At 38.9% G+C, this 13,498-nt stretch overlaps 1 protein-coding gene across 1 annotated transcript; it reads right to left on the reverse strand.

Moving 5' to 3' along the window:
* Nucleotides 1-325: 325 nt before the first annotated feature.
* Nucleotides 326-9,277, reverse strand: LOC119474988 (delta-like protein 4). The gene is made up of 11 exons (XM_037747392.1): nucleotides 8,840-9,277; nucleotides 8,486-8,740; nucleotides 7,426-7,483; nucleotides 5,989-6,240; nucleotides 4,076-4,136; nucleotides 3,569-3,699; nucleotides 3,300-3,469; nucleotides 2,815-3,034; nucleotides 1,992-2,733; nucleotides 1,786-1,894; nucleotides 326-1,652 (listed from the first exon to the last, which is right to left on the reverse strand). The coding sequence occupies exons 1-11, from the start codon at nucleotides 8,885-8,887 to the stop codon at nucleotides 1,647-1,649; spliced, it is 2,052 nt and encodes a 683-aa protein (XP_037603320.1). The 5' UTR covers nucleotides 8,888-9,277; the 3' UTR covers nucleotides 326-1,646.
* Nucleotides 9,278-13,498: the final 4,221 nt, after the last annotated feature.

A 13,498-nucleotide genomic window follows, 5' to 3' on the forward strand; every position in this document is an offset into this window, starting at 1 on the left:
TGGAATTTTTGCCCAATGAGTTCAGGTGAATAAAATGCAAGATGTTCAAAGTGCCATTTGCTGGGTTGTTATGGTTCTCTGCCTCAGCAGGCTGGGCTGTGGGGCCCCTGTTTGCTGCATGTGCTCAATAGTGAGAGGGCATATGCAGATTTCCTTATTGACACACAAGCGCAAGCATATGCCGAGTTCCTCACATCCCTCTCCATCCCCTCCCCCTTTCAGCTCACAGCTATAAAAGATAGCTTATCATCAGAGATCATAAATCTAGTGCTTTGTTCCTCAGCCATATCTAAAATTGCAGTAGCAGTTCAGAGAAGAAGTTACGTACTGTCGAAAGACCACAAGGTATCTTTATTTTCACATGCAGATGTTGTTGTTTTTTTAAATATATGTCTTTTTGTTTGAGTATTTCCTTACATTGCTGTCCACTGAATGACTGCTAGCACATTGATTTCACATCACACCGACACAGACGCCATGGACATACTGTAGACATGGAATCATTAGAAATGCTACCAGGCCAAACACGACTGTATCTAATAGACAGTGAAGCCACTTCCACACCTGCTGACACAAAGAAAGTTTCTAGATGATTCCAACATTTAGATTAGGATCTCTATTTGACCATGAAGACCAACAAACAAACAGTGTACCAGATATGTGTTCATCATTTCTTTTTATAAAAAAAAATAATACAAATTAAAACACTGACAACACTTTAAAAATAAATTCACCTTTTTCTGGGCATCAACTTAAAAACAGATACTTCTAATCTCAACATATAAATATACAGTATATACAAAATAATCTTATAAAACACAGAAAGAGAAAGATCAGTGCTTCATATTCTTAAATTACTACTAATCTTACAAAATAACATTATTGGTTCAGTAATTTCCTTTGAAGGCGTCCTTGGTACGATAGTCACTTCATGTATTTCTTTGCATAAGGTAAAACGAGGCCTTATCGTGAGTTTCCCTGCACGGCGCTGTAGCATATTGCATTTTTTGATCTTTTTATGTTCATTTTGCTGTGCAAAGGACTCAAGATAAGGCGGGGCACGATGCTTTAAACACATATATAAGGCTTTGTGATCTAGGCTGCATACATTCTTTATAAAAAAGGATTGAAACACTAAATATCCTTCAAAAATGAACCGTTTTCAGTAGTTTTTGTCCCTTTCTGATTACGCACAATGCAGATTTTTGCTTGCATAGCGCATTGCAGGCCACAAAAAAAATGGAAAAGGCTGGCTCCTTCCACAGGCTCGTTGGCAGCAAGTTGATTTGTTGATTGCTGATTGCTGCAATAAGCTGGAGAGGAGTGCATCGAGATAGTCCTCTAATCAACACGCAGGCACAAACATCTCGGCCTGTTGCCCTTGGATGAACTTGGACGGAGCAGACAAGAGTTCGCATCCACAAGTCAGATGTGCTCATTATTTATAGTCTTTTTTTTTAGTCTTTACATTCTCACAAAGATTAGTAGCTTCAGTTCTGTTGAATTCGAAGAGCACGCCGGCTCCATCCAGTTATCAAGTTTTCAAGAGCAGCAAGTTGCATTTTTAAATAAATCCCAGTCTCTTCCACACTTGTAAACAGTCCACAAGAAATCCAATGTCGACAGTGAATAACATCTTCCATTTATTATACCTGAAAAAGAAGAAGATAAAAAAGCTTAATATCTGAAATAACAGACAATAAGATGCTATTTCTGGTTAATAATAAAGGCCACGCTCTAAAGAAACAAGGAAATAGATTGATTATGATAAAAAAAAAGACTTACCTCAGTTGCAATGATGCATTCGTTTTTCTCCTCTGCTAATACAAAGACAGACTGGTACATTGAATCTCTGGAAGAACATATTGTTGATATTCTACACTCTGGCCTTTCACTGTGGAATGAAGAGACATCATGTTAGTTACTGAGCACATCAAAACACATGAAAAACACATAATATAACCATAATACAACTGCTCGTGTGCACTTACCTGTACATTCTACTCAAATGCTTTTTTTCTTCTATTGTCTTTTCACAGTTTTCATCTTTGTCCAAAAGGGACAGTTCATCCTTGTACCCCGTGGAGGTTTTATAGTCCAGGTGGTAGTGGTTGATGTGCTTGTGATTAGACTTTTCCCTGGGACAGTCCACCTCCAAATCCACCATTTTATTGGTGTTCTTGAACTCTAGAGCAGAGATGAGGTTCTCCTTCTGAAAGTCAACCTTAGAGAGGTTGTTCATGGTCTCCGAGTCCCGCTCCTTTCTCCTCTGCTTCCTGACGTGACGTATCACCACCGCTACCATGCAGAGAAGCACCAGAACGGCCACCAGGCCCACTCCCAAGCAGATGGCTGCCAAGCTCAGCTTGTCACCGGACTCCAAGCCTACGTTGGGGCTGGGGGTGTTGGGTGAAGGCATGTCGCTGGACTGGCACTGGGGGCCGCTGTAATGTGCGGGGCAGGTGCAGGTGGGCTGGCCTTTGGCTCCGGCGGCGCAGGTCCCACCGTTCAGGCAGGGCCGAGAGGCACAGCGGTCTGTTGGCTTGTCGCAGTGGCGGCCTGTGTACCCCGGGGGGCATGTGCAGGTGTAGTCGTTGATGCGGTCTATGCAGGTGGAGCCGTTCGCGCAGGGGTTCCTGGCACACTCGTTGATGTTGATCTCACAGCGCAGACCCGTGAAGCCTGAGCGACAGCTACACCGTCGGAGGTTACCGTGGGTCACACAATGTCCACCTACGCAAAACAAAACAAACATTATAGAAGCCTTCCAGATTACTCCTAACACAGATATACAGAAAGGGAATGATGTATTACCGTTGGTGCATTGCAGTGAGGTGCATTTATCCACTTTCTTCTCGCAGTTGAGTCCAGTGTAGCCTGCTGGACACTCGCATATGTACGTGTTTCCATTATCCCTCTCTCTGCACTTGCCACCATGAAAGCAGGGTGTATCTGCGCAGGTCAGCATCCTGTGTTCACAGTGCGTCCCTTCAAACCCCTGCGGGCACACGCACCTATAACCGTTCTCAGAGTCCTGCAGTGGGGGGGAAAAGATATAAAGTTTATCAAAAAAGCTCCCTGTCAGATGTTTTCTTTATCATATCCTGTTCACGACTGCCCCCAACGAACCCCATTCTCCTTAGTCTGAATTCTATTTACAGTGCACGCTCTGTGAACTGGGTCATCTACCGACTTGACAATCGATAGCATCCTCCTGGACTAGCAGATAGAGTGAGGCGAAAACAAAAACAGGAAGGCCTGTGTTGTGGGAAAGGAGAGAGAGAGACTTCCGCACTCACCAGGCAGTGGCCTCCGTTGCGACAGGGCTGGCTGTCACACTCCCTGACCTCCAGGTCACAGTTAACCCCGCTGAAGCCCGGCATGCAGGTGCAGGTGTAGCTGCCCTGACCCGTGTTCAAACACGTGGCCCCGTTGGCACAGGGTTTGTGATGGGTGCAGTAGTTCAGATCTGTAAAAAAACAAATGGGTGGAAATGTTACTAAAAAGGAACCAAAAAAATTGAAGCAGCATTCTTTTATTTACAGAACAAAGAGGTATAGATACACACCTTGGTCACAAAAGATGCCTCCCCAGCCCTCCTTGCAGGTGCACTGCCACGGCTCTGTACAGGTACCATGTTTACAGGATGGATGGAGTTTACACACATCACAAAAGAGTCCCTGCCAGCCCTCTCGGCATCTGTTCACACATAAAACAGGACGACGTGACTGTTATGCTCACAACACAATCAACACCTCTACCCTCATATATCCCGCTCATTGCCTCTTAAGCACACTCACAACAAAGAGAACATTTAAAAAAATACATTATTTACACACTGTAATCTTTTTATCCACTATGTCATAATCCTAAAGATAATCCTAGAGATGATTTAAAATAGAAAGACAAAGAAATGCATCCTAAAAATCAAATGCAATGTTGCCTTTTTGTTACATAATTGGGCACTAAAAGATGATTTAATGGTGTGTCTGCTCTTAGTGTAGCTTCTGCAGTAATGTAAATGTTTATTGTGGATCACCAGAAATTAACATTTGATTAGATAATGGTGACTCACTTGCACTCTCCAGGTAATGTGCAGTTTCCATTCCTTTCGCTGCATCCTTCCAGACAGATTGCTGCAAAAAAAGTACAAGTTTCAAGTTTATTTCTCATATGCATTTAAAAGTACAGTGTACAGTGAAATGCATTTTACCCTGGCTCTCTCTCAGCCCTCAAAATCTATAAATAGTACAGTTGATAAATACTACAATAAATAAGACAATACCTGAGAATAAAATTAGAAAACAACCTAAAACATCCACAAAACAATCCACAGCTCTGCATTCATTTAGTGTTACTGTTCAGTAAAGAGTGAAAAACCAAGATATTTAGGTTTTACTAGCTGTTAATAAGACTTTTATCACTTTTAAATGTTTTTTTTCTTTGCACAATAAAACCTGTTACCTGACCTTATCAATGGCTGCCCTGTGCTGAATGTGACATTGTGATATCTCGTGGTTTTATGGTGTTAAACGGCTGGTTAGTGCAGCAGCAGATGCTTGTTCTTAAAAAAAGAAAGAAAGAAAAAAAAAAAAAAGCAGGACAGCTGCCCCATTGTTATCGGGTGGGGCAATTGGAGCCCCGTTTGCAGCTGCTGCTCTACACCACCTCAACAATAGAGCCCGCAATTTAGTGGCGCGTGGCGGCCGATAATGCCGCGATTAACCCAGACCGGCGCGCGCTGCTGGGCGACCACCGCCCTGGATTAAAACCTGCACGCGCCACACGGAGAAAGTGTGTCGTCATATTTCACCTTAATAGCTCCTCTCATCCGAAAACACACACACCTGTGAGTGATCATGTAACAGGTCATTAGACGTTATTCTGAAATGTACAATAAGCCTATATGGATCTTATTTAGCTGAATGTTTAAGAGCAACTAGAATAAAACAAAAAACTACCCACAAAGTCTAAAAAAAACCCTCACATTTATTTCTTTATTGGTGTGAATGCTGGAAGCATATGTTATTCTACTAAGTTTATTTTTATTTTTCGTCAGATCACTTTTTTTGCAACACTACTTGTTCCACATTTTTCAACATAGAAACTCCATTCAAACATCAAAACGTGCAGCTCAATTAGGACATGATGGCTATTACTTTTCTCATTCATAACTTTCATATTTTCAGAATTATTAACCATAATTCACCAAAAAATCTCCATTTCAAGCATTTTCAACTCTTCACTGCTCATTCATACTTTCACCTAGAAACTCCATTCAAACCGTAAAATGTTCCACATCTTCTGTAGATTCTGGCTATTATTCAACTTTCATTCATCCCATTTGTACTTTTTGAAATATTTAACTTTGTTTGGAGCTTGGTAAAATTCCCCTTTTTGTATGTTAACAGGAAACTAGGGATTCACCTAGTTTTTCAAAATAAAAGCCCCAGAAGGTAACTTTCTTAACAGGGAACTCAGAACTAACTATTTATAAGGCTTCAGCTGCTTTTCATGCAATTACAACTTTTATTTACTGATTAATAATCTTTTGATTCTAATTCTGTATCCTTCTTCATACAGATTAAAGCCAGCAATGCAGTTTAGCGTCAGCTATTCAAAAACCTTAAAATATTCCACATCTTTTTTATACACTATTGGTATTATTCAACTTTTCAATGATATTCATACAAATTAAACCCATTCCCACTTTTCCAACTATTCCTACTACTTCATCTTCTTCTCACAACATTTAAGCCAGCATTACAGCGTAGCGTCGGCTCTTCAGCATCTAGCATTCACACTGCAATTTCTTCAGAAATTGTTTTTCTAGTCTACCTTTAATGTCTCACTTTATTTAATGTTCTTTAGACTTTTAGCTTAATTCTTGCTACCCTTATGTCGCATTTAAAATCTATCTACTTTGTGACCTTCTATCAAAAAACAAAAGAAAGTGTCCACATGGTGTCTTTTTTAACTCTTGCTTACGTTCTTGGCAGTATTCTCCCTTCCATCCCGGCAGACAGGCTATTTGCCCGTCAGGCTTGCAGGTGTAGTGGCCAAAGTGGTCGTCTCTCGGTGTGCATAGCTTGGAACAAGTGTCCCCGTAGTAATGTTCATTGCAGATGAACCGGTATGAGTACCTGAGCTCCGTTTGAGGAGCCTGAGACCACTCACGACCTATTGCCAATTCACTATGGATGGCAAAAGAGCCAATCAAGAATTCAGGGTTGGTGGTATCTGTGAGGAAACACATCAGACATATATACAGATTAGTTGATACATCTAACAATTATTACATTAGTAATTAACAATAATAATAATAATAATAATAATAATAATAATAATAATAAATGTATTTATATAGCACTTCTCAAAACAGATGTTGCAAAGGGCTTCACAAGACAATAAAAGCAGATCAATAATGTAAAAGATATGGTAACTGCTTAAACAGAACATCAGACAATAAAAGCATGATAGAGTAAAACAAATGTGGTAACTGTTAAAACAGAACATCACAGAACATATCAATAATAATAGAAGTTATATATCTTGTCCTAATTGTTTGTTATCACTATTATGTAATCTATTATTTCTTTAAATTAATCTTGTCTCTAGGTGGAGGCTTCAGACAAAATTTTTGCCTCTTCCTTCACTGTATATTATTCATTTATTTTTTTGTTATGTTGTATAGTCTTAAACTGTGCAAAACAAATAAACAAAATAAACATATATATAGTATATATATATACATATACAGTATATATATATACATAAATGTGTATAAATGTACACAGAAACGGATGTATACATACATATATTTATACCCTTCTACTTATAGGATTGCTATTCTAAAAAAATGTGTTTTAAAAAGTTTTTTAAAAGAGGATACAGAGTTAGATGATTTTATCTCTATAGGAAGTGCATGACAGAGTTTGGGAGCCCTGACAGCAAAATACACAATCTGCACACTGAAATGTCCTCTTCCTCTCACATGTGACTCACATTACTCCCCCCCCCCCCCCCAGTTATGATGAAGGACCCAACAAAAAAAAAAAAAGGTGTAAAATCCAGGAAAAAGGCTGTCATGGTTTTTTTTTTTTGGCAAGGCTTCATTTTCTCACTGAAACTTTGTACACTTTCCCATGCAGGCCAAAAATAAAACAAGGGAAGTGCAATTGTGTGTGTTGAGGAGAGATTTGATTGTGAAGAATTGTCGTGTGTGACTCATAAGGCATCCTAACAAACACGAATCCATGACGCTGGAAAAGGCCAGATGCATTTGGCAGCAGTATACGTTCATATAAGTGGAGGGGGGTTATTGATGAAATGTGTGATAGATAGGTAATGACAAGTCAGTGAAGCTATAAACATGACATGTCTCCCTCTAGTGGTGGTGGACAGACAGTGTGTGTGTCTCCTCACCTCCAGGTAGATCCGCTGCAGGACAATACCGAGCTTCAATAACTAGTGAGAAAGCACCCTGTGGGGACAAATGAGGAAATAAAGGTCACCAAAAAATCTGAAAATAATATAGAAAAATGTATATTTACATAGCTTCTGTCTTTTGTTTCACTGAAATACCCATGTAAGGGTTCCAACATTATAAAATAATTATATTTCACTTTAATTTGCTAGAAAAACTGAAAATATATGAGAATGCACACATGCAGTAAACCATTTATTATTTGATCTACAATGTTCGACTTTAATGGCATGCATATGACATTAAAAACACATTTCTATGACAATTAAAATATATATATGGTACACCTATCTATGAATAATAGTGCAGTAAGTGAGTTTTGTGTTGATTTGATATAGACAATAAAATAGGCTATTAATAGTTTTCTTTTACAAAATAAAGTCAATTTTGTGTCACTTTAGTACATTTTTTTTCTTATCTCTTCAATTCATTACTAAATATCATATCAATGTGTACATATTTGGTTGTTTTCAGCATAAGAGTGGTTAAAGCCACTGGTAAAGGACAGGTGCACACATGCAGTAAACCATTTATTATTTGATGTACAATATTCGGCTTTTAATGGCATGCATTTGACATTAAAAACACATTTCTATGACAATTAGAATATATATGGTAGGCCTATCTATGAATAATAGTGCAGTAGGTGAGTTTTGTGTTGATTTGATATAGATAATAAAATGATAAAATAGGCTATTAATAGTTTTCTTTTAGGTAATTTTGTGTCACTGCAGTACGTTTTTTTTTCTTATCTCTTCAATTCATTACTGAAAATGATATCAATGTTTACATATGTGGTTGGTTTCAGCATATGAGTGGTTAAATAGATAATACAATAGGCTATTAATAGTTTTCTTTTAAAAAAAATAAAGGTATTTTTTTGTCACTGCAGTACGTTTTTTTTTCTTATCTCTTCAATTCATTACTAGAAAATCCTATCACTGTGTACATATTTGGTTGGTTTCAGCATCAGAGTGTTTAAAGGACAGGTGTTCTTACCGGCCAGGTGAAGTTGAGAGGCAGACGCAGCCTGCTGTCCTGCTGCTGGATGCTGAAGGAGTCGGTGCCCAGAACAGGTGTGGTGAGTTTGCCAAATATACAGTTTCCTGGAGACACCACCGTCTGGAAGTTCTTCAAACAAACCCTGAAATAAGTCCTGCAGCCACTCATGCTGCAACTAAGTCCGTTTGCCAGCAAACCTTTAGTATTCTGAAAGTGATGGAGATCTATCTCGAACACACCTGATCCCAGAACCTATAAAAGCATACAGAAACGTGAGCAAAACAGAATAATGCATTTGTTTTTTAAGATTTACAAATTTACAAAAATTATAAAAAAAAAAAAGAAAGTTACCTGAGTAAATAATGTTATTGCGATGACAAAGGTGAACCAACTGGCCATCCTTTAGAGTTTGATGTGCGTATCCTTGAAAAATCAGTCCAACAAAAAAAAAGCGCTCCTATTCCAAAGTGATGACAAATAAAGTGATCAGAATAAATATAATCCTTGCTCCAAAAAAGCCTGTAGGACAAGATCCAGCTCCAGCTCCGCAATCGGTATCCAGAAGAAGAAGAAGTTGGTGAAAAGACCTTGTTATCCAGTGCTTTAAACAAATATCAGTAACGTCAATATCCACAAGTGAGTCTGTCTGCGGTCTTTATGTTGCCCATCCATCGTGCCGGTCAGATGTGGTTTGTTGAGTTTGCTGTGCTGATGATGCGAGGCTCGTGTTGCAGACACTGATGCGAGCATGTGGAGGAGCATCAGCGCACAGTGACTCCCAGTGAGGGATGTTTCACCTCCCTCTCGGTTTATATACCACAGTAGTAGTGCCATCACTAAACACCGCCCACTCTCCTCTCCACCTTCTTCTTGCATGCAATATCATCATCATTCAGTATCATTATTTGGAGAGAGATTGTCTTTCACTCACCTGGTCCAGACAAAAAAAATGCACTTTTCTGTTCTTTGCATGCAGATTGATCATCATTAAAACTACACTGTTAAGAATATCCCATTAAAATAACAGTAAAGAACTGGCAGCAGGGTTGCCTTTATGTTACTGTAAAATTAACATTATGATACTGTCACTGAAATTTACAGCTTTGTACTGTTAATGAAAAATACAGTTTGAATTTTTTTTGTATTAATTTCACAGTATTTTACAGTTAATTTACTGTTTAAAGATACATTATATAGCTGTTTCTCACCTTTCTTTTATCTTACTGATTTGTTATAATGCACTATTTAGGTTGTATTTTTTACATACATTTTAATAAACATTATTTTTTGCCTAGATGAATAGACTTAGCAGGTTACAGACATAGGAATAGTCACACTAAATACAATTAAAGGCACTTGTTAGGAAAAAGGCTATAATTAAATAGACTTGTTGACACTTTTCCCAAAATGTCTGTCTTTAGCTGGCTACAAGCACAGAATGCAAACCATAACAACATGTGAGTGAAGAACAATAAAGCTAATTCACTGATTTTACAATCATGTACAATGAACAAGCCTCACATGTGCAGATCAGGTCCCAGAATTAAAAAAATACTGCATGAAACTGTTACTGATGATACTTTAGACAGTTGATCAGCAGTAAAGTGCTGTTTTTTAAGAATGCATTATAGTTCAGTTAAAAACGGCCTATGAGCGTAATTTAACAGGTTTTCTTTTGTATTAATAGTAAAGCACTGTTTTTAGCAATAACAGGTTAATACTGTTGAAATCCTGCTGTAAATTAACAGCAATTGTTTACAGTTTAGCTGCTAAAGACATGTAAATCCAGCGGACAGATGGTAATTTTGTTATGGGTTATGTATGAATAATTGTGATGTGTTTTGTTTTTTTTGTCTGATGGGTCTTACTTGTCTGTCTGTCTATGGTAACAGTATGTCTATTGTATGTGTACTTTTTCTCAAACTGAGCTTCCTATGGATGCAAAATGAATTTCAGTGCAAAATTACATTAAAGTTGTATCGTATCGTAGTTGCAAAAAACAAACTATGGTAAAATAATAATAAGGTATTATAGCAGGTCATTAAATTCACAGTTTGCTACCCTACCAGAGGTACAGGCTCGATAGAAACAGTAAAAACTACAGGAAAATACTTCATTATTCTTCAGGGATCACTGATTGTTTGTGCGTCTTTGCGCGCCTGGACGCCCAGAGTGCCTTTTTAAACATGTGACCTCGCAGCCTTCTCTCTTGTTTCTGGTGTTTATTTTAGATAGAGAGGACGGAGCGGGAGATTATAGCTACACAGCTGTATGATAATGGATTCTTATTGCAAACACATTGTCTCAGTCATATATCAGCTGAGGAACCCGCGTTTTCCAAATAAATCTGGCGCGTAAAGGAGTAAAGATGGCCCCTCCTATACTTACTATGCAGATTTGAAATTCATATTAATGAGATTATGTTTCTTGGGAATATTTACAGATCAGTCTAACATGCACTAAACAGACTTAATTGTTTTTTTATACATATATAATTGGATAGTTATAATTTGGAAAGCTTCCACAGGCATGCATGCTGTGTTGCATAAAGGAGGAGAGGAAGAGGGACCATATATTTTACTTTAGTGTACGTTTATTATGCCTAATAAAAAGACCATAACAAGTGCAGGCACCCAGCTGTTCAGGCTCTTTATTTAGCATCATAACCAATAATGCCCTCAATTGAAAGCCCATTTATATAAATTAAAGTGGAGATTGTATCCTACATGTGGCGTAACAATGTTTATTGAACTAGCATCCACTATAGAGAGGGAGGAAAAAGTGAACTCAAAAACAGTATATAGAGGTTGCTAAGTAAATAAATGAAAAATGCCATGTACATTTTTATCACATGTAAACTCATGCTGGGCATAGGCATTGTTGCCTTTATCACCCCTGCACCAGGCCAACTTGTCTGGGAGGATTTACAGTGAGGGAACAGGATTCAGGAGCTGTTCCCTGGCCATGACGGTGTCTGGCTGGACGGCTCTCCTGCCGAGATGACTTCATCTCTATCCCCCCACCTTTGACTTATAGGTTTGAGGTTCCACTTTAAGGGCAGAGACAATGGACTATTGAGTGTGGAGCAGTGTGAGTAATAAGAGGCCCGGACATCTCGCAGCTCTGCTGTATTGAAGCGTTTGGCGTTCCCACCATTGACTGAATCACACAGATCCTGTACAGTGGCCTACTCCTGTGTTCCTGCTCTGTGACTTTAATGCACTTATCTATGAGGGATCTCACTGGTTTATATGGCTGCCACGGACTCTAGAGCCTCATTAATCTCTTTTGTAGAGACAAGTGTAGTGCTCATGCCCTCCCTTCATACACGTCAAAACATCCATACACTTTAATATTTGATGGACCACGGTTAAGGTTTCCCAACTGTAGCTCAGGTTACAGTTCCTTGTAAAGCTTTGGACTGTGCGAAACAAGCAGTGATGCTCGGATTGGATGCAAGAAGGGAAACATTTCTGATGATGCACTTTATAGGTTCTCTTAATATTTACATATTAATCTCCTGATTTTATCTTTTTATTTTATTTTTTGGTGTGTTTATAAATAGACAGAGAGCCTGGCCTGAAATAATAGGTCATTTTAACTGTATGGGTTATTTACTCTCGGCCAATGCAAACAATAATCTAACAGGCTCTTTTGCTCTAGAATAAACACAGCCTTTGGAAACAGACGTCGGCCCACCGTGGTTCCATCTCAGCCTTGCGTAGGACATAATTTTTCTTCGTGACAGTGTTTTGTAAAGCTGACTTCTGATTGTTCTATGGCTTTTCAGCTGGCATCCGAACCCTCAAAAATAACATTTTGATTGGGAAACGAAGAGGTATGAAAGAAGTGCCTCTGGACTTATTAGGCAAGTTATGAAAAAATGCCTGATGCAATTGTTTGGTCCTTTGGCAGACCTAATGTTTGTTCCCAGGAAAGCTGGCCTTCTCAGCAGCGTTCATAAGTTATAGATATGAACAAGATGTTTGAAATCTCATTACTCAAAATACTAATAATTTAATCCAATCAGCGATGTGCTATTTCGGCTCTTTTCTCTCGGGACTGGGCTTTTTCCAAATATAAGCGACTGACTCAAAACACATCAGTCCCACCAACATACTGTTGATACTTATCTATTTCCAAAACACATGGAGATTATTGTGTCCCCCATCAATATGGGGATCAAAGACATTTCTAAATTAAATTGTCCTCTGCTAAATGCCAATATATATTTACTGTTTATTTGCACAGGACAGGGAGTGACTAAAACAATGAACATGATGAGTGAAAAGTCACCTGACTTACTCTCACTGTTGTGCGATTATATGTCACTTTACTGATGATATTAGCATTTATTTGTCTCTTCTATAGTGCGTCTCCTTAGATGCACTCAGACTTTCTCCTCTTTATCTACCCTCCAGGTTCATCGGGCCACATGGCCCGATTTGGACCGTCTCTGGCCACTGTTAGTATCAACAATCTGGGCGAGTGTAATGAGAAATTAGCTACAGTGCTAACAGATGGCGCCCTTTTAGTCCAGAAATCTGCCCTGTTTAATGCAGAGCAGTTTAACACTTCTTTACAGCAGCATTTGATCTCTACGCCCCAATCTGTCCAGCCAATCAATGGGGCTTTTGATGTGCGCTGCCAATGGATCCGAGGCATCTGAGCATGTCGCCCTCGGAGGAGAAATCACCTGCTGCTGCCGCAATTAGAAAGGCGAGGGGTGGTTTCCTCCTCTCACAGCACCACGCTGCCCAGTACTGCCGTCAGATACACAAATACTGTCTCTTCATAGCTTTTTGGGGGGGATATTTGTTTCAGCCAAAATTGTTGAAATATGTGTGTGAGGGTTCAGGGTGAAAAGAACATTTCCAGAAAAAACTTTATGTGCTCAAGCCAAGGATTAAATGTTGAATTTAATGACTGTATGTTTGCTGTGGGCTGCAGTGAATGGCTTTGACATATGACATCATATTTGGACAAAATTAAGCATAGAGTTATATTAAT

This window comes from Sebastes umbrosus, chromosome 16, assembly GCF_015220745.1.
Source record: "Sebastes umbrosus isolate fSebUmb1 chromosome 16, fSebUmb1.pri, whole genome shotgun sequence".
Lineage (NCBI taxonomy): Eukaryota > Metazoa > Chordata > Actinopteri > Perciformes > Sebastidae > Sebastes > Sebastes umbrosus.